The sequence below is a fragment of the Chaetodon auriga genome, chromosome 1 (assembly GCF_051107435.1).
Source record: "Chaetodon auriga isolate fChaAug3 chromosome 1, fChaAug3.hap1, whole genome shotgun sequence".
In the NCBI taxonomy this organism is placed as follows: domain Eukaryota; kingdom Metazoa; phylum Chordata; class Actinopteri; order Chaetodontiformes; family Chaetodontidae; genus Chaetodon; species Chaetodon auriga.
In genome coordinates, this window is record NC_135074.1 from 7,846,803 (window position 1) to 7,866,152 (window position 19,350).

At 42.5% G+C, this 19,350-nt stretch overlaps 1 protein-coding gene across 5 annotated transcripts in view; it reads right to left on the reverse strand.

Annotated features, from left to right (window-relative positions):
- kif13ba (kinesin family member 13Ba) overlaps positions 1-10,899 on the reverse strand; it is a 45,176-nt gene extending 34,277 nt beyond the window's left edge. For 4 of the 5 annotated variants that reach the window (XM_076740793.1, XM_076740701.1, XM_076740611.1 and 1 more), the window contains exons 1-3: positions 9,896-10,023; positions 9,332-9,673; positions 2,790-2,883 (exon numbers count right to left, since the gene is read on the reverse strand). In XM_076740793.1, coding sequence (XP_076596908.1) covers positions 2,790-2,883; positions 9,332-9,401 — 164 coding nt within the window. In that variant the 5' untranslated portion in view covers positions 9,402-9,673; positions 9,896-10,023. Of the gene's footprint in view, positions 1-2,789; positions 2,884-9,331; positions 9,674-9,895; positions 10,024-10,864 lie in introns of those variants that run through there. The other variant, XM_076740525.1, reaches the window with a different exon arrangement.
- Positions 10,900-19,350: the final 8,451 nt, after the last annotated feature.

Genomic DNA, 19,350 nt, shown 5'->3' on the forward strand with positions numbered 1-19,350 from the left:
TTTGATGCAGACAGCTTCTATTGCAACATCTGAAGTTAGATAAGCCATAGAAGTTGGGAGTTTGGCTTCAGTTGAGACTCTTTCTCATCATCTTCTGTGTCCTCCCAGTTTTAAACAAAGGGCATGCTGGTACCACAGTTAGCTAAGAAAAAGGCGTGCAACTGCAACATCCTAATTTACTACATACTTCCTCTGAGCACCCACTCCAGTCTTTCTCAACTATTTACAACTAAGTGAAATGCTGAGTAAAAGATAATCCTCTAATGTAAATACTATGCAAATTGAAGATGGAGAAACAAACAAACAAAACCAAAATAGCATCTGCACGCTGAGGGCAGCAGTCAGTCAGCCCATCCTCCGGCTGCTTCCTCGCTCCTTTGTCACAGAGACACAGAGACAAACTACAGCTCTGCTCTTGTTTAGTCCTCCATAAAAGTCACCGGGGGAAGTTTATGGTCGACAGATGCTCGAGAAAATGAGGGCTTTTCCCCTTCTTCCATCGTCTCCTCACTCAAGGAAGGGGCTTCACGGTCACCGACAGCGACCCGGAGTTAACCTCCCCCTGTGTTGCCACGGAAACGGAAGAGCTGAGAAAAAGGGAGGAAGCCGGGGAGTGGGGAGTTATGACCCAACGGAGGGAGAGGAGAGAGGAGAGGAGTCTCTCTGTTCAAGTATATTTGTCTCTGTCTGCTGCTGTCTTTCTTCCACGCATGCACGCACACACACACGCACACACACACGCACACGCACACACACACACACACTTTGCAATCACACATTTCTGTTTTGCCCAATGCAACCAACCATTGCCTCCTTCAGTGCAGAGATTGAGACTCTGAGCATAATTCAGCGTTGCCCACAAACAACAGCTGTGAACAGGATGGAAACAGGGTAAAAGCCAACAGAGGGAAACAAATGACAAGTGGGTTGAAATCCACCTGCCTGTAGAAGGCCCAACAGCTGGTCAGTCAGTTTCCTGCCAAAAACTACTTTATGATGACAGAGAAATGCTCCAAACAAAATATCGGTCAGAGCACAGTGAGGATAGAAAGAAGTGGCACTGCTGTAAAACACATGACTCATTGATTTCATGTGAAGATTTTGTAATGCTTGATTTTACGATGAAGCCCTTACAGTGTCCCTCATGGGCGGTGTCTCACTGGGTTTATCCTCTCCTGCCCTTCATGTTCTAAGAAGTAAAGCAAATGTGCCCAGAAGGAGGCAGGGATCATCAAATGTGAGAGCAGACGTTTCACAAGCGCCTGAGTGCGAGGAAAAGAGCTGAAGCTGAAGCACAGGAAATCTGTGCACGCAACAACATACCTGAGTGGAAGCATGCAGGGGCTTTTTGAGTACAACATCTGAACGTGAAATCAATGAGCCAAGCTCTCAAAATGAGAGATCGTGCTCTTGATGAAAGACCGAAAAAAAACACACAGAGAAAGTAAAATAACTAACTGGCACCCATCTGTCCCTCTCACCTCACACAGTACGCATGATACACTGCAGCCCTCCTGAACAAAAACAAGGGCAAAGTTGCCAAATTCGTAAAAGCTGCAACCACATAGTCTTAGTCTAGTCTTTGTGTCAAGCTGTCATTTTAGTTTTTATTAGTTTTAGTCACGTTCATACTCTTTTTAGTCGTCAAGTTTCAGTCGACTAAAAGTCTGAGCACTTTAGTCTTATTTTAGTCAGAATTATCTGTGACTATTTTTGTCTAGTTTTAGTCGACGAAAACTGATGATATTTTTGTCTGGTTTTAGTCAATGAAAATTGTATTTTAGTCTCTTTTTAGTAATGCAATTCTATTTAATCCAGTCAATATAGTATAAGTACCTAGTAGTACAGACGAAACCAAAATTTTCTTTTAGCCACATCCATTTCACAATTCAACAAGGTTATCTTATTATTATATTATTATTACCTTATAGACTCAAGAATACATCCATTCCAGACTCGGAAGACGCTCTGATTTGACTTTACAACATATTTATTTTAACAACCAAAGCCGGCTGGCTGGCCATCAGTTCTATTCTCTGTGTCAGTTGTCTGTCCTTAACGCTAACCTTCCGCAGCTGCATCTTCTAAATAATGCTGCGAGTGGGGATTGAAGAAGTGACGTCAGCTGCGACTGCGCAGCGTGACCTGATGCAGCCCCTGAAGTGAGACACAGGCAACAGAAATATTGCAAAATAATAATAACAACGCGACTAAACGAGACGAAATAACGTTATAACATGTCGTCTTGTCTCGTTTTAGTCAACGAACATGAAGAGACATTTTAGCAGAGTTTATATTTTTGTAAACCACAATTAGTCTCGTTTTCATTCATCAGCAATATTGCATTATATATTTTAGTTATCATCACATGACCAGCATTTATGTTGCGTCTTGTCTCGTTTTTGTCACGTGATAAAGGTTCTTTGATGACGATATTTAGTCATAATTTTCGTTGACGAAAGCAACACTACATGTATCCACACGTTCATGCATTCACACACAACCTCACATGACAACAGTTATTCAGCTATCCTTTGGCTCATGACCAACCTTTCCACCAAATCTTGTGCAGGTCTGTGGACCCATTGGGAAGTTATGCCCCTTTCTGCGAGAGGACACTCCCGGTGCCATGCCACTCTTTTTCGTTAACTGGCATGAACGCAGACACTCCTTCGCACACAAACTTGACCTTCCTGTCAAATTTCAGCCTCCCTGGGCAAACAAGGTGTGCACCAAAGGAGGCTGAAATGTCTTGGGGAGTGAAGCTACTGACAAACACACAAACGTACCTGGAGTCTCCTTTGCCCAGGTTACCTCCAGCAGGATGGAGGATCGTCTGGTTCTTCACCATCTCCACAACACATTTCGTGTTTAATTCCTTTTCTGTTGATCAGACAACACATGGTGTTACAACCCAAACATGCCTATGATTCTACTGGTTTCTATGTTATTACACAATATTGTTTTGTATGTTTCTCTCTCATTTCCAGCTCTATTTCATGATAAAATACAGCAGAAAATATCATGGAAACACAGATATCATAGGATCATCACCAAGAAATACAGAAATCTTTCCCCTACATTCTTCCCATTACAAGCTACCTCTTAAACGTTGACCCTTTTAGTGGCCAACTTGATGTTTAATTAATAAAAATGACTCAAAATGTTACTGTCCTAATTTACTGACACAAACTTTTTACCAGCATTGGTTTGATGGATACATCTTAGTCTACTCTGAATTAGGTAGAGAGCAGAAGTAAAAAGCAGAATAGAACAATAATTTCCTCTGGATCATCACGTTCAAGCAACTGTGTTAGCAGGCCGTGAAACACCAACCCTGAAAATGACCTTTTACCTTGGAGTGAGTGTTCAGTTATCTAATAAAACAGGACATGTCAACAGTTTCTCTTTCTCCCTCAAACACACACAGTGATGGAAACATAACCTTACATTAATTTCTTGGAAACTTACCCTAACCATAATGATTACCTGCCTTACCCTGACCTTAACCCGAGTCTTCAGCCTAAAATTCAATGATTTACATTACGTGGACTTGCGTTTTGTCCCCATAAGGAAGCCAAGTGCCCACAACGTGACGGTGTAAACTGATTTATGTCCCCACAACATGAGTAATAGTTGCACACGACTAAGGACCTCCCATTTTGGCCCTGACCTGTTTGTGTGTCATGATGCAACACTTGGCCTTCAGACCACCAACTGGCCATTTCCAGCTCAGCATAAGGTGTGGTCCTTTTTCTTTGTCCACTCGAGTATTTATGTCAATCTACTTGATCAAAGTTGTAGTTTTGCCGACTACAATTTCGCTGTCCCTTCAGAAAAAAAATGTACCTTTCCAAATGCAATGAACGCATTTCATAAGTTCATAAGTTTAGAATGCTCCATGTTATGTGCATTTTCCTTTTAAAAGAACTTTTGCTGTGAAAGTCACCAGTAAGAGCATTGGAAAATAACAACATGAACCGCACTGGAAATTCATGAGGCTGGTGAGTCTCTCCATTCATCTGTCTTGCCAATGAGACCTAATGATGGTTGCCTACACACACAGACTAGGTGCTGCCAGCATGCCCTGGGCATCCAGTTTCTGGCAGAACTGGTCATGCATTTTAAAAAAAAAAAAAGAAAAGAAAAGAAAAAAGAAGCATTTGACAATTGGTTGGTTACAGAGCCAACTAATTTACCAGTAGCAGAATACCAGTGTTTTACTGGTGGCTGCTGGTGAATGCTTGGGCCACAGCCACTGAAAAACTTTGATTTTTAAGAGCAAATTCCTGCAATTTATCACTGTGTGCATTACACTTTGTCACTGTGGTAAAAAGCTAAAATAAAAATGTCTGGTTAAGGGTCACAAAATATTGCATTAACAATCAGGATCATGTCAGTAACAGTGTTTGTTTGGAATGAAAACAGTCTGTATCTCAGGCTGTAGGCTGATCAACAGCACAGGAACAGGTCACATCACCCACATGATTTTCTCTGCAATTAGAAGGGTTTTTGCAACAACAGCAACAAAAGATTAGGATGGTACTCAGGATCCTTTTCCCCCACCCAATGCTGCTCCTGGCAGGGATATCCTCTTCTACTTTGCCCCCTTCCACACAGAGGTCAGAGGTCTGGGCTAGAACAGCACTCCTTGCAAATCGGTGTTTGCTCAAGGACACTGCAGTAGAGAGGGGGCTTGTTGATAACAAATAATGTCCTTCAACTGTAAGACCTAGTTCAAGCCTCCCAGGTAAACAAACATCCACCCTGCTCAATTCCCCTTCAGAGGGAACCAGTAGTTTTCCAAAGCAGATCCTCTGTCCATGACCAGACAGCTAATTTTAATACACACTCAAGCTCCATTATGCAGCAAGCATGCAAGGGATCTGAACTTCAGCAAATATGTCAGGACAGGAAACATTCAGTGGTTTCAATTCCTTTCTTCTACAAGAACTGTCTAAAGCAGCATTACACAGCGTCATCATTTATGATATGCATGCCTACAGTTGCTTTTTCTAACCAAGGCAAGACTACTCTGAAGAAAGAAGGAGCACATGCTGTATAACAAACTCGTCAGCAGAAGCCATTTTTCTTGATACAGAAATACCATGAGATTCTGAACAACCAGTGTACTACTCAGGCAGATCACAATGTGAAGGAGACAGAGCAATTTCAGATAAATGTTTCCTAAATGTGCGATGACTTCAACAGACAACAGCTTATTGCTTGTATGACTGCTGTTGGGAAAAGCTCTGTATCCTTGCCAAACAGTACCTGTCCATATTTGTCCACTGTATTCCTGCCAAGAGTGCTTTCAACTGGTGTGTAGGTGGTCAGCAGGCTGTGTGTTTTACATACCCAATTATGAGCATGGTCTTGTTTTCCCAACAAGAAAATGCAAGTTAACATTTTATCCGTCTGTAATGGCAGGTAGAATAAAGCATAGACATACACAAGAGTACCTTTTTCTAAAAGTGACTGCTCAGGGAGACTACATAACCACAGTCAAAATCTACAATCATTTCCCTCCCTGAGATACAAAAGGGAATCCCAACCTGAGGAGAAGCTAGCTGTGCCTGTGCAAACCAGGAGCATTACAGATTTGAGGCTAAGTTGTCTATTTAGAGAGCCTGCTGCTCCTGGCAGGAACACATGGGTAGAGCCATGGAAACTTGGTGTCAAAGGTCAGAGGACCTGAATCACCCTCCAATTCTTCTGCTGTCAAGGACACCACAAAGCCAAAAAAAAAGAAAGAAAGAAAAAAAGCAGGGTCAGCCAACAGAGACGGAGTGACAGAAAGACAGTGAGAGTGAAAGAAGCAGATAAAATTAAACAGGGGAAGTGACAGAGACAGAGAGGTCGAGGGAGAAAACTTTTTGTTCTGCCCTCTCTTCTTCTGCTGCTGCCTACATTACCCATGTGTCCCTAGTGCTGCAGCTGTACTTCCTGATTAGCTGAGGGGAAAGTGTGATGAGGTGTGGTTGGGAGGATAAATGTACCCATTGTTATCTGCCTCTCCTTGCTCCATAACCAGCTCCCACTTTCCACTGGCCGTCTCTCCAGCCCTTCCTTGGGCTACCGGAGCTGAGGTTTGGCTCAACATCAGGCGGGAAGCTGATTGGCCATGGTGCTGCTGTTGCTACGCCTGGCGTTGCTCTGTTCTTCGAAGGCCACAGCCATGGGAACATGGAGCATTACGCAACTTTAGCAAATATTCATTCAGCCTCACTCCCTTCCTGCCTTTGTCCAGGCAGGCAGCTACACCACCTCTCCTCCTCAACCTGGGATACACAGGGACAGCGGCCTCAAGGCTTAAGAAGCTCACTTCTGTGTCACAGGTCTGTGTCATGGCACTGGTGGGGGACAGGTGAGTGTGGAAGGTGAGTGTGGAAAGTGAATGTGTACTCATTTACCCTCCACCCCCATCACTGCTATGTCCTGAAGTAACTGTCTGAGCTGTGTCTGAATTGAACAGCTCAAAGGGGTGAATGTGTGGAGGCCTGAATAAAAGTCATGTGGAGCTAGAAAAGAGTATAGAGCAACATTATTTCTAAGGGCTGATAAGGATGAGCTGACAAGTGATAGAAGATTTCTCTGTCGACTCACAGCTCATATGGTTTCTGGAGTCTATACACAGAAGTCTTACATGAAGCCTGGTTGATATGGACAGAAGTTCTATTCAGACAGGGATCAGAAAGGCACGTTTGGAAACGTGGCACTGCTACTTCCAAACCCGTTCCCACAATTTGCCTGCTTGTTCCCTGTCACCAAAATCACGATTGCCTTGTCTTGTTGACCAACAGCACACAGATGCAGAGATTTGTTTACAATGTTGACAAAATAAGTCTTGGATGTTTGCACTCATGCTTCAGAGAAGCTGGACATATGTACAGCTACTAGTAACGCAAGCTACTTCTCTTAGTTGGAGAGAAATATGAATGACCAAAGGTCTCTTAATTGCGCAGAGTTCATAATGACAGCAGGAAGTGGACACGGGCATACTGGGACTTGGTCAGGAACACAGACTCTGCCATGAGAAATGAATGAAATGCGGTCAGAGAAATGCATTTACAGTAAATCCCTGACTGAATCCAAATGTACCTGATCTGAAGTGGCTTTACACCAGCACTAATCTGCATCCTCTCCCACCATTTCTCAGCATCTACAGTCCATAATCACAACCCTGACAGTTAAATTACCCATCGTCAACTGACTCACGGTTGCTGTTCAAAAACAGAAATACGTGGGATTTTTGTGTGTCCAAAACAAATGTCTAACCTTGCAGAGAGCCATCACTGAAAAATATCATTCTGGCTGCCGAGTTTCCAAATGTTAGAGTGAACGGTAAATATCTCCTTATGGGAACAGTGTGCCAATCTACTGTTTTGGTCTTGTGACTGATTTCTCCAGCTCAGCGGAGGGAGAGAGAGGGATACACGTGATTCATTCTGCAACTTGTCAGTCAATCGCTCTGCCTCAGTGGCTCCCTTCCTCCTCCTCCTTTCATGGGACACATGGTCTCCCATGGCAAAAACACAACTTGGCAATTGACCAGGAAATGTCATCTGTGCCTCCCTGCATGCTGTACTGAACATTTGCTATATAATTGCTGGAGGATTTGCACGCAAATTTGTGCAACACTGTGCCTTTGTTTGCCAGGCTTTTCTAAAACTGGAGAGGAGGATGTAACAATGTGTAGACATGTTGCTGCACAGGGAAGATTGCTGAACAAAAGATTCATGCTTATTGGCCTGAGGTTAGCGAGGCACCGATGACAGGAGTGCGAGCAAAGCCTCCGTTCAGAAGAGACATCATCACTGTACAACTCAATTTCTATATGATACTTAATGACTGAGTACACTCAACATGAAGGAGAGAGCTTTCTGACATCCTGCTGTTGTTCATATTAAAAAGGTACAATGAGTAAGAATTGGCTAACTACCAAAGGTTGCTTCAAACAAATCAGGGCAGCATGTCACCAGAGCAGCCACTAACCACTACTCACTTAAGTCTTTGCTTTAGTGTCTTTGGCTGTTGCTACCAGCTGCCATTAGCTTGTTAGGTCAGTTAGCCATACAGCTAGTGGCCCTATTAGCTCACTGAGTCTGCCCAGACTGAGAGTTTGGAGCACCAAGGGATTGTTGGTGCTTACACTGCGAGCAAGGGAACTGGGCTCAGCAGCCTCCTGATGAATAGGGCTGGTACCAAACACAGCATCTGAGACAGAAGGAGGCCAGTTTGATGACAGGGAAAACAGTGCTGAGGTGATTCAGCAGCACTGACCAGGACTCTGGACACGGCAGGCCGGGACAAGAGAGCTGTGAACCCGGAGAGGAGTGAGAGGAAGGGCGGTCGTAACCACAGTGGAAAAGCAGCATCGAGAGCTGGAATATTTTCACATCTAACCTGAAGAACCAAACCAGAGTTGGTGATTGCTGTAACAGTGGAAAGACAAACCAAGATGGTTTTGGTGAGTTTTACATTCTTTCTGTCAAAGTTGAATGAAGTGGGTTTTACAATGAGTTGAGCTGGCAATCGAGCTCGTCTTCGTTCAGTAAAAGACAGAAACTTGAATTTAGGAGGTTGCGCGTTTCTGTTTCATAAGAATATTTCCTTTCTTGACATTTTGTGAGTTTATTTTGCTCATTTATTAGACTAAAACAGCTGTGAGAGCTTGTGAAACATAGCAACCTTGCATACATCTCCCAGCTGAAACTACTAGGGTCTTAACTATCAGACTATATGGTCACATCTCACACATTGTACCTTTAAGTCACATTAGCCCATAGCTACAATGTTTAACTAGTGACTTGCCCCGCTGTTGCAGCAAGTCACGGATGAAGTCAAGCAGCCATTGGCATTTGTATCAGCCAGCGAAGAAGACAAAGCGTCTAGACTTTCTAACAGCAGATCTCACACAGCAGCTCGGCTTTAAATCGAGCTGGATGGCATGCAGCCATGAGGAAAGCCCTATGGCAGCACTGTACAAACATGTGCCATCCAGACGAGCCAGACTACAGCTTTCTTTAATCTGCAGGAGCTCATTTCTCTAATGGGTGGTGATTTCTGACTGGCATCCCATTCCCAGGAAATTAAACAGGGCGCTCTTGAGTCTTAAAAGCCTGTGATCGCTTATGACCAATCGTGTTAATTTTGTGTGTATTTATCATCAGATATTCACTCCATTTGTAACATTGCCTGAGTGTATCCATCATGTAACCTGGAATTTAGACATGTGCACGTGGACAGCTGCAGTCTCCGTGTACCACCTCAATTTCAAAGTTAGTGTGTCAATAACAATCCGAGTCTGAGCAGACTGAAGCCCTCTCACCTCTCCTGTTCATGGGCCGTACACGTACAGCCACCTTGACATTGGCGTCGTCCAAGCTGGACTCCCCCATGCTGACTCCTTACTCGGGGAGGGGAGGTAGCGCTGATCCAAAATAAATCAGCTCTTCAGTTAAACAAGCATCCAAAAGCCTGGAAATGTTGCGCTAGCCGGATGTCGGCCAGCTAGCTGCGCTCAGCTCCATAGACCAGGCATGTCCACGGAAAAACAAAAAGCCTGGGCAAAATTCCCCAGGAAGCCTGCCGCCGCCGCCGCCGCCGCTGCTTATCTTCTTCTTCTGCTGCTCATATTCCAGGCGAATGTAAATCCACAGAGGCCTGGAGGCTTGAAGGGAAAGATGAAATGTAAATTAAGGAAGGCATTACAGCAGCTGGTGGATGTGACTGAGCAAACATATGCTATCTGCAAGGCAAAAAACGGGCTAGCGAGCTAATTTGCCAGGCAAACTGAAGGGCAGCAGCGGCAGGGAAGAGGCAAGTTTTGGCCATGCCCTATCATTTGACTACATAACACCTCCAGACACTACCCAGCCTTCGAGCTACATACCTTGGTGGATTCATCCCAGGGGTAACACCGCTAACCTTCACTTACAACCGAGAGAGATCCCCCAAGAACCGCCTGGCGATGATCTACAGCTTCCCAACAGAGTCCACCATGTCCCCTCTGTGTCGAGCTACACGCAGCTAGCAGCATCCGCCCTTCCGCCTAAGTATTGCCTCTTCAAATTAAAAGCGCATCGGTTAAACTGGTCTGTCAAAGTCAGAAGTTGCACTGGAAGATACTTTGCTGGGTAACTTTTAATATGAGACGACACTTTGTTATGTTACGTAACTTTACGGCTATAACATAGCCGTAAAGTTACACAAGTTAAACATTTAACACTAGTCCTGTCGCTTTTACTGTTCCGTGCCGCTAACGGTATTCAACTCACCAAAGACGCGTGACACCGGGGCCAATATCACTGTCATACGCCGACTAAATAACTGCGCTGGTCACTCACCGTTCACACGTAAGTCTATTTTTAAAGTACCGTCAAATGGGAATACAGGTCAGAGACGCCAAAAATTACCTCTAGTTACAGCTAGCGTTAGCTAAACTTCTTAACGCACACAGCTGTGTCGTCTCATCTGTCCAACCACATAAACGTGCACGTTAGTGAACATAGAGCGAGCGGATAAGACCAAATACTAACGTTGCGGATCCCTTTTCAGTAGAAAACACTAAAATTCTTCGTTTAATTTTGTGAAATTATCTGTGAGCATGTTTACATCATGTTTACAGTGAAAACTTTTGTCCTTACTCTGCTGTTGCTGCAGTTTCCACAGGGGGTAACTTACATCATAAACTTAGACCAGCCGGGTGTTAACGCCAGGTTAGCAGGTGAAAGTGCCGGTCAGGCTCGGTTAGTCAGAAGTCAATTTATAATTTTTACATGCTGCCAACAAGAAACAGAATAATTGATAGCTTACGCTTCTCTTCTTTTGGGTTTAGAAATAGAAAAAAGGCGTTTGTTACCAGCTATGCGGAGGACCCCAGTTAGTCACGCGACACTTCCGCTGTCCACTGTCAAATTAAACACAATAAACGTCACACTTCTCTCTTGAGTTTTCAAAATAAATCCTGATAATTCACTTCAGTTCATCATGTCACATTACACTCACTTCAACCGAGTCAAATTCAGCCAGTTCAGTTGAAAGCCATTGTATTCCAACTCATAGACATCCGCTGTTAAAAAAAAAAACACTAAAACACGGGACCTTTAACACTGCAGTAGCCTACAACAAAACACAACAGACAGTAGTGAAATAAAATCTACCAGCTACATTACAATACATTTTTAATTTTTACAAATTAAGAAGACATAACTGCAACTATACAGAGCTATTATACTTCAAAATATGATTTTTTTTATTTTTAATTTTTTTTTTTTGCCATAAATTGCATCTTTTACAATCAGCCAAAAAAAAATCTGCAATTTTACCTGCTGTCAAGAAAGCTAATAATAGAGTCAACTGCGATGCCTTGTTTAAAAACTTGACATTTGATTGTCAAACACTAAAGTGTGCAAACTGTATAATTCTGAAAGTCCCAAAGAAAGCAAATTGTGCTCAGTTTTGGCAGAGATTTGGAGAAATGTTTATAGAAACTTGCACAAGACATAGTGCCATTTGATGTAAAACCTAAAACAAACAGATGAAACTTAGGTTTGAAAATGTATTCAAACGTTTGTATCAAATCAGTTAATACATCATTATTATCTGTGATGATATCCTGTACTTTTCTGATGAATCGATTCTTACATATTTGTATTGACATAGGTTAAATATGGTACTTTACTGATTTGATTGCCAGAAGAAAAAAAAAATTGTGCCATCATGACTCCAATAAAGACAATACACAAAACACTAAATCGGTTGTAATTTTGTTTGATTTCAGAATCAGCTTTTCTTTTGAAAAACACGTACCGGAAAAGACACATCCTTCATTGAAACAAAGGATCGATGTCAAATTATTTGCGACTGTGGAAGGTGTCTGACACCTGCTGGACATTATTGGAACTGCATGACAACGTTATCATACAAATACTGCAATATCCCCCAAACACTTTATTACTATTTGTATAATTATATTCTCATAATTTCATATAACAACATAGCATTAGGCATTATCTTGCTATTATATTTAAAGACGGAGCTTCCTGTTTCAGTTGTCGCTTAAGCCTCACCTGCTCCAGGTAATGTCCTCCTACTCAGGATGAGGAAGAGTCTGGATGTGAAGCTGGCTGGTTTATAGTGAAAGCCGGTAAATGATGTGAAAATCAACATCATTTACTGGCTGTTGATGGGGTCTGGACGGGAGAGAGAGCTACTGATACCAGTAGAGGGCGCTCTGCTGCAATATGTGGTAGCTGTCATTTTATTTTGCACAGGGTGGCTCCCCGTGTGAATGTACTGTGGTGTTATATGAAACAGAGCACTGGTAAAAATTGAGGAAATGAAAGTTGCAGAAAAGTAAAAACATACTTCAAATGTAAAATAGTTAGCTGGCTAATGGGATTTCAGTATTTATGCATTTATCAAGAATACACAGTCCTTGATAGACAAACACTGGGATCTATGCTGTATATTCATGCATGATTCAGACAATATGTCTTAAAGTCAGGTATTGTTGAAACTATAGGCTATTGTAATTTGATATTAAGGATAAAGTCTGCAGCTGTGCAAATCAAAATTCTTAAAATTGTAGTGTATAAAGAGCGTAGACTGAAATGCAGTCATGAGACATATGAGATACAATTCATGCAGTCTGGTTACTCAGATGTGATCCTCATTAACTTGTAAAGTCCAACATTTCCAAGATCATCCCCATGAAGTTGCTCTCAAACATAGTACCGATTTAAAGGAATTGTTCGGCATTTTAGGAAATATGTTTGCTTTCCTCCAGAGAGTTAGATAAGCGGACTAATAGCACTCATTTCTGTGTGCTTATTATGCAGATGGGGCTGTAGATGTTATCTTAGCATAAAGGCTGGAAATGCGCAACACAGCTCGCCTCTTCTGTCTGAAGGTAACAAAATCCACCTACCAGCACCTCTAAGGCACAGATGGATTTACCGTGATGGACATCTGACATATGCATGGTGCATCCAGTGCTGTATCCATGTGAGTAGCTCCTCATTAGCAGCCCACACAGGCTGTTAATCATAGGGTGACAGGCTTACAGATAAACAGAACAAGTTGAGATTTCATTGTTCCAGTTCATGTGATATATTCACTATTGACTGATACGGCACGGACACGAGACACTTCCTGACAAGTTGAAGTCATAGCCTCGCTTGAGTACTTTAAAGTACAGAGTAGAGCACAGTGGAGTCTGGAATACTGTGGCCTGTAAAGGAGATGGTGGTTGCATCCTCCAAAATCTTGCAAAGGAGGGCTGCTTTTGCAATAACATTTGGTGGAGCCTTTGTAATGACCCAAGGCTTGTCTCTTCATTATGATGTATCTGTTCTATGCAGGCATCCGACCACCCCGGAAAATGATGGGGAACAAGTGGACAGGCAGGAGGTGGGATCAGGTGACTGGCAGAGTGGAAACGCTTGCTGAGGGCGATTAGTGGACAGTTGATGGCAATCTCCATCACCCTCTGATGTTTCACTATGTGAAAAGTCAAATGGATTTCAGTGAGACTGGTTCATGAAGGCTGAGTGCATTATGATCTGTCATAATTTCATGTGCAATGTCAGATGAGGTAAAATACTGAACGTTTAAGGACTTCTTCACAAAAATTTCTTAGCATTTATGATGTTCAATTAACAGGCTTGCTTAAGGGCAAGGGCATTTCATTGTCAGTCCTCTGCACGGGGCCTCTCACCTGACGTAAATTGCCACGTAACTGCTGAGAGGAAGTGAATAAGAGGACGTCCATCCTTTACAGAAAGGCACCACTCCTCTTATGTGGAGGAGAACAGGAAATAGCAGGTTTAGACAGGAGTTGGGGGCAGAGGGAGAAGGTTAGCACAGCTGTCACCATGACACATTGTAAGTGACTGGGTGGGTAAAAGAAAAAAAAAAAAAAATCAAGTTATGCCCCACAGCTCTGTTTACTTTCTTTCAAGCTGGTTAATTTAAAGTAAATGTTTGCACCACACAACCCGAAGGAAACCTAGAGGGCTGAGAGTGATTAAGACTCCCAGGGGGTTTTCCTAAGCAAAGGGCAGGGGCTTTGAAGAATATTAACAACACTCCCACTGTTTCCATTATTCAGTTTCAATCAGCATCTTCCACTCTGGGTAATGACAAATTAGCCTCTTACTATCTCCCTCACACAGACACATACAGTTAACGCATGTCAAGCTAGAGGTCAGAGGTCATCAGGGAGAAGCACCCAGGAAGGAAACTCGTGGAACAGTTACAGTAAAGAGGAACTGCACCCTCAAATTCTGCTCGAACGCCTTCTCCCAGCACATTTTAGAGCCTTTCACAATTGTTTGCACACTTAAATTGGAACTTGACATCGCAGTATTAAACACTGCATTAAGAATAGTGCTTGTTACTGATTGGCCACAGGAAGTAAAACACAATTTTCTGCGACAGTATTGTAGTTAGTTTGGTCTTTATCTCAGAGTAGTTGAGGTGAACCTTACATCTCTGTGGTGCAACCAGACATGGACACAGCTTTAGTATCAAACTACTTTTGACATATCGTTCGACATATTCCCAACTTAACAGTGAATTCACCATAGATGCCATTGACGCCCCTCCTGTTTTGGAGGACAATGGTGAAGCCATGGATCATGGATATGTGCAAGCAAGTGTTACACTGTGTTAATATACCATCACATCAGCACTGCATAGATGCATTACAGTATTACAATCCAGTTTATTGTGCTTCACCATGTTGACTGCTCTAGGCTATTGATTTTAACAACATTAGAAGATGAGGTGGGAACAACAGGAGGAGGGAGGTTTACAAGCTTGTTAATTGTACTAAACAGGAACCTTTGGTTGTGTTTATTGCTTTTAATTAAGCCAGAAAAGTAGGCAGGTAGGTGACAAACTTCAAGTTTAGCTTTTTCCATCTACTTTCAGCCTTCTTATATTCTGATGCCTGATGTTGTTGTCGATCCAAGGGGTTGTATTAATAACTGGGATATCCCTCAAAGTGTATGGAGCAGAAGCGTCTAGGGCTGATGTACACACTTCATTAAACCAACTAACTTGGTCATTAATATTGGTGAAGTGAACTGGGCAATTGTCCAGACTAGAAAAGTAGCTGGAAAATGTGGCTGCAGACTGCTCATAAAAGATGTGAGAGTGGATTGTATGTTTACGTGTCATTGCAGTAGGTAGTAAAGGTGCATTGAAGATAATACATTTGTGGTTAGAGACAACGTCAATGTTATTCAGGGAATTGAGAGACATGTGCAGAGTAAGTCGAGGGGTGTGTCCGCAGTTATGTGTGGGGCCAGAGACATGTTTCACAGGGTTAAAAAAATCTGTGGCTCCACTCGGAGGGAGCACTCCTCAGGTTTAGGCCAGGTCTCAATGTGGGATATGAAGTCTAGGCTATGGGATGTAATTTGATCATTGACGATGAAAGATTTATTCGACACACAGAGTATAAAAGAGCAAAGACAGCTGGAATAAGGGTCTTAGCAGGCCTGGAATTACTACAGCAGACTGTAATCAGATTGCCTGACCTAACAGTTGAAACCACATATCAGGTAGTGGTTATTAGATCTAGACTTAATCCTAACAGGAACACTGTATGAGGCCAGGGAGATACAGGCAGGTGGACTCACTGCAGGTAAGGAGGTAAAAGCGTTACAGGGGTGCAAAAGTCAATTCAATGTTGTTTGAAAGAAGGCGTGAACCGTCCTGAGAGGAATGGAGGCCATTTGGTTTAGAAAGCTGAGTCCTGTTTAAAAAGGAAGCAAACTGTCAACAAAGACGATATCTTTGTTCCAGCAGTAACCCTTATCTTCTTTCCGGTGTCCTGCAGAGCTTCATGAGGCATATGAAATCTAATTTATGTGGACTTGGACAATGACGCAGAGGCAAGTGTCATTTTATTGAAAAAAACAAAACCAAAAAAAAACCAGAACACCCCTTACACTGTTCAACAAGATATTTATTTAACTAGAATCTTATGTGATTATATCTAACAAATTAAAAGAGAAAAGTCTTGAATTCCTTAAATCTCATCTTAGTAGTTTATCATGTACCTGTGTTTTATCTCCCAAATAAGTTTGGCTACCCTGCAGGTTTCTGACTGATTCATACCCTCTCACTTCTTTTTAGTGGTTGCTGGAATCCTAAAACTAGACAATTAACCTGGCGAGTACTATTTTACTGTTAGCGATACAAATAATCACAAAATCTTAAGAACAACAGCAACAGTCTACAGCCATGCAACCAGCTCTGTGAGGCTGTACATTGGCACACTATGAGCTAAATGCTAACGTCAGCATGCTAACATGCTCACAACGACAAATGTTACATGCTGACATATATAATAGTTACCATGTTCACTCTCTTATCATGTTAGCATGCTAACATTTTCTAATTAGCACTAATCATGATGTTGGCAAAAATGTCAACATTAACTGACAGACTGATCCTGACATCCTAAGAGCCATGCTGCTTGTGTGGCTTCAAAAAACGAATAATCCTTTAGGTATTGTACAAGTGCAGGCCATCTAACCACCCTTAACTTAATTAAAAAATAGGGACTTTTTTGAGCTCCTCAAAATATGATTGGCGTTATCGATTAGTTCAGCCAGACATGATGGTCCAGCCCTGGATGTATGCCTGCAAGCTCACCACTAACTTTCAGCCTTACACTTATTCAGCATCCCTCTACGATGTTCCATCCATCTCCCACAAAGGAGAGGACACTGATGTCTTTCTGCTCTGATTTGTAAGTGGACAGTTTGACAGTAAGTATAACATTAGTATAGAAAATCACAGCGGAAGGTAATCGATGTAGAGTTGTTTTTTTTTAAGATGACTTAAAATAAAGCCTCTGATTTACAGGGTAATTACACTGCATGATTTAGGTACTAATAAAATGCTAACTAGTTCTTACTGGCATTAAACGTAGTTAGAGTGGAAGAAAACAAGACTATGGGGAGTAACTGGGCATTTTCAAGGAAAGGAGAACTAAATTATGCAAATATTTTTGTAAATACTGGGTACCTATGGGCTACCATAGTCCACTCCACTTACATTTAAGTAGTTCCATTTAGGAACTGATAAATATTTTTTTATGTGAAAGTAATGGCAGGCATCTGTAGGAAGTGAAGCTTTCTCCTGTTCCGTGTTTCTTTTGCCTTGTTGTGCGTGTGTTTTGGGTGTGGTGATGTGAATGATAAGGGCGGACGGGTGGACGGGGAGGTCTGACTCCTTATCTGTTCCTTCAATGAGATGACACGATTACAGTAATTGTTCCGGCCACTAATCAGACCAAAGCAGGAGACGGTGTGTGTGTTCATTACCTAAACCGGTCTACAGCCTGCTATACACAACAGGTAGTTTCATTTGAGCAGCCTGATTGGTCACAGCCGTAGTCTACAGTCGTAGTCTATTCCAACTGTATACACAAGTGTGTGTGAATTGTGTGTGTGTGTGTATATATATATATGTGTGTGTGTGTGTCATCATGGCAAATCATCATGGAGCTACCACTGAGGCTATTTTCAGTACTTTGGCAGGTGTTCACATATTTGTCATAATGAAGGCTGAGTTCAAAGTGGGTATGGTCTTATTTATGAGTAATGAATACTCTGTAATAATGTGACTGATGAAAAAGTAATTAAAGAAACACAGGTTGCATTTCCCAAATCTATCTATCTATCTATCTATCTATCTATCTATCTATCTATCTATCTATCTATCTATCTATCTATCTATCTATCTATAAATGGTCCATAGTTAGTGTTTTTCATTATTCTCCAGTGATCAGGGCTTGGGTGCCTTGCACAAGGGCATACTAACAGTTGTTACGAAGGATCAGGAGGGCACTAGACGTTCTTCCTCCCTGTGCAGAGGGTGACAATGTGATATATTAAATGTTCCATGTGCTGTGGGCAATTACCAGTTTTTCGTGTGTCCTGGTCTGTCTGCAGTCGGCAGTCACAACAGATTACAGGAGCTAGCTGGTGATTGGAGTTGGTTGAATTGAACTGCTTGGTTGAATTCCCAAAAGGCCTGAGAAAATCCAGACGGGATGAAGACATAATTGAGTGATGCTACCCTCCAGCACTACTGTACACACACAAACACACTGTTTCAATGTTCTTTCTGATAATGATGTCTGTTACTGAAAACTGTTTGTACTTTTTAGCCCCCAGGTTAGACTTTCTCATTGTCACTCAATCAAGCGTAAAAACAAGACACTGTGAGACTTACAGTACTTTTGGTAAACTATTATTTTTCACTCAGACAGACTTCTTCATCCCAAAACTTAAAAACAATGTCTAGCATTTTACCAGCCAATTAAATACGTGAACTCTAAACTCGTTAGACACAGACCGGATTGGGCTGTCTTAACAAAGCTGGATAACAACATAATTCGTTGAGGTTTAACTATCTAACATGATCTGAGAGCAGTCCACCTGAGGACATAGTCATGACCTGAGTGATGTGATGTCATCCAGTCCATTACAAGAGGCAAAGCAATGCATCAAACCTCCCACATCTCCCAAGCCTAAAGCTCCAGCCAACCAAACCCTAATGGGATCTCAAATGGTTGCTTAATATAATTGTCTGTATTGCCTATTGCCTCTGCTGTGCAGGGCATAGTGGGGGTTAGGGCTGTTGGTTGTGTGCGGTGGGCGGGGGGTGGAGGGCAGGTTGGAGGTATGAGGCTAAAAGCAGAACCCTGGTCAGGAGAAAGTGGTGATTGCTCTTTATGGCCTTGGTTGCAGAGATCCATGCCAGAATATGGCCGTCCATTACAGCGGGCTCTGTAAGGTTAATGACTTTAGCAGCTTTATAGCCATGAGCTCATTACTTAGACAGGCCAATCTAATCAGCAGCCGCACCGGTGACCACAGACGCAAGCAAACTGGTTTGTGGGTAAAAACAGGCCAAAGGGTTTTCCCTCTGCATCAGGGGAGACACTCATGGTTTCTGTCTTGTGTACTGCAGACCAGCACAGCTTACCAAAGGCAGCACACATTTACAGTATGTACATTTCCTCCTGACCACACAGTGCACTTGAAGAGGAGGCTTTCCAAGAGGTTTGATGATTGCAGTGGCAGACTTTATTTCCAACTGATGTCATATTTACATAAGACCCAGGCTTTGATGTACGTACACTGACCACATGAAAAAGGCTGTTAAAATGTCTGGTGTAACGTGTGCCTGTCTGGGTGCTTGCATGTGCAATACTCACACTTGTAAATGCGTGCGTGTCTGCTTTATGTGGATACAGAACCTTTAAGCCTCCAACAGACAGGCATACATGACGAAAAGCAGCAGCAACAGCATCATCGA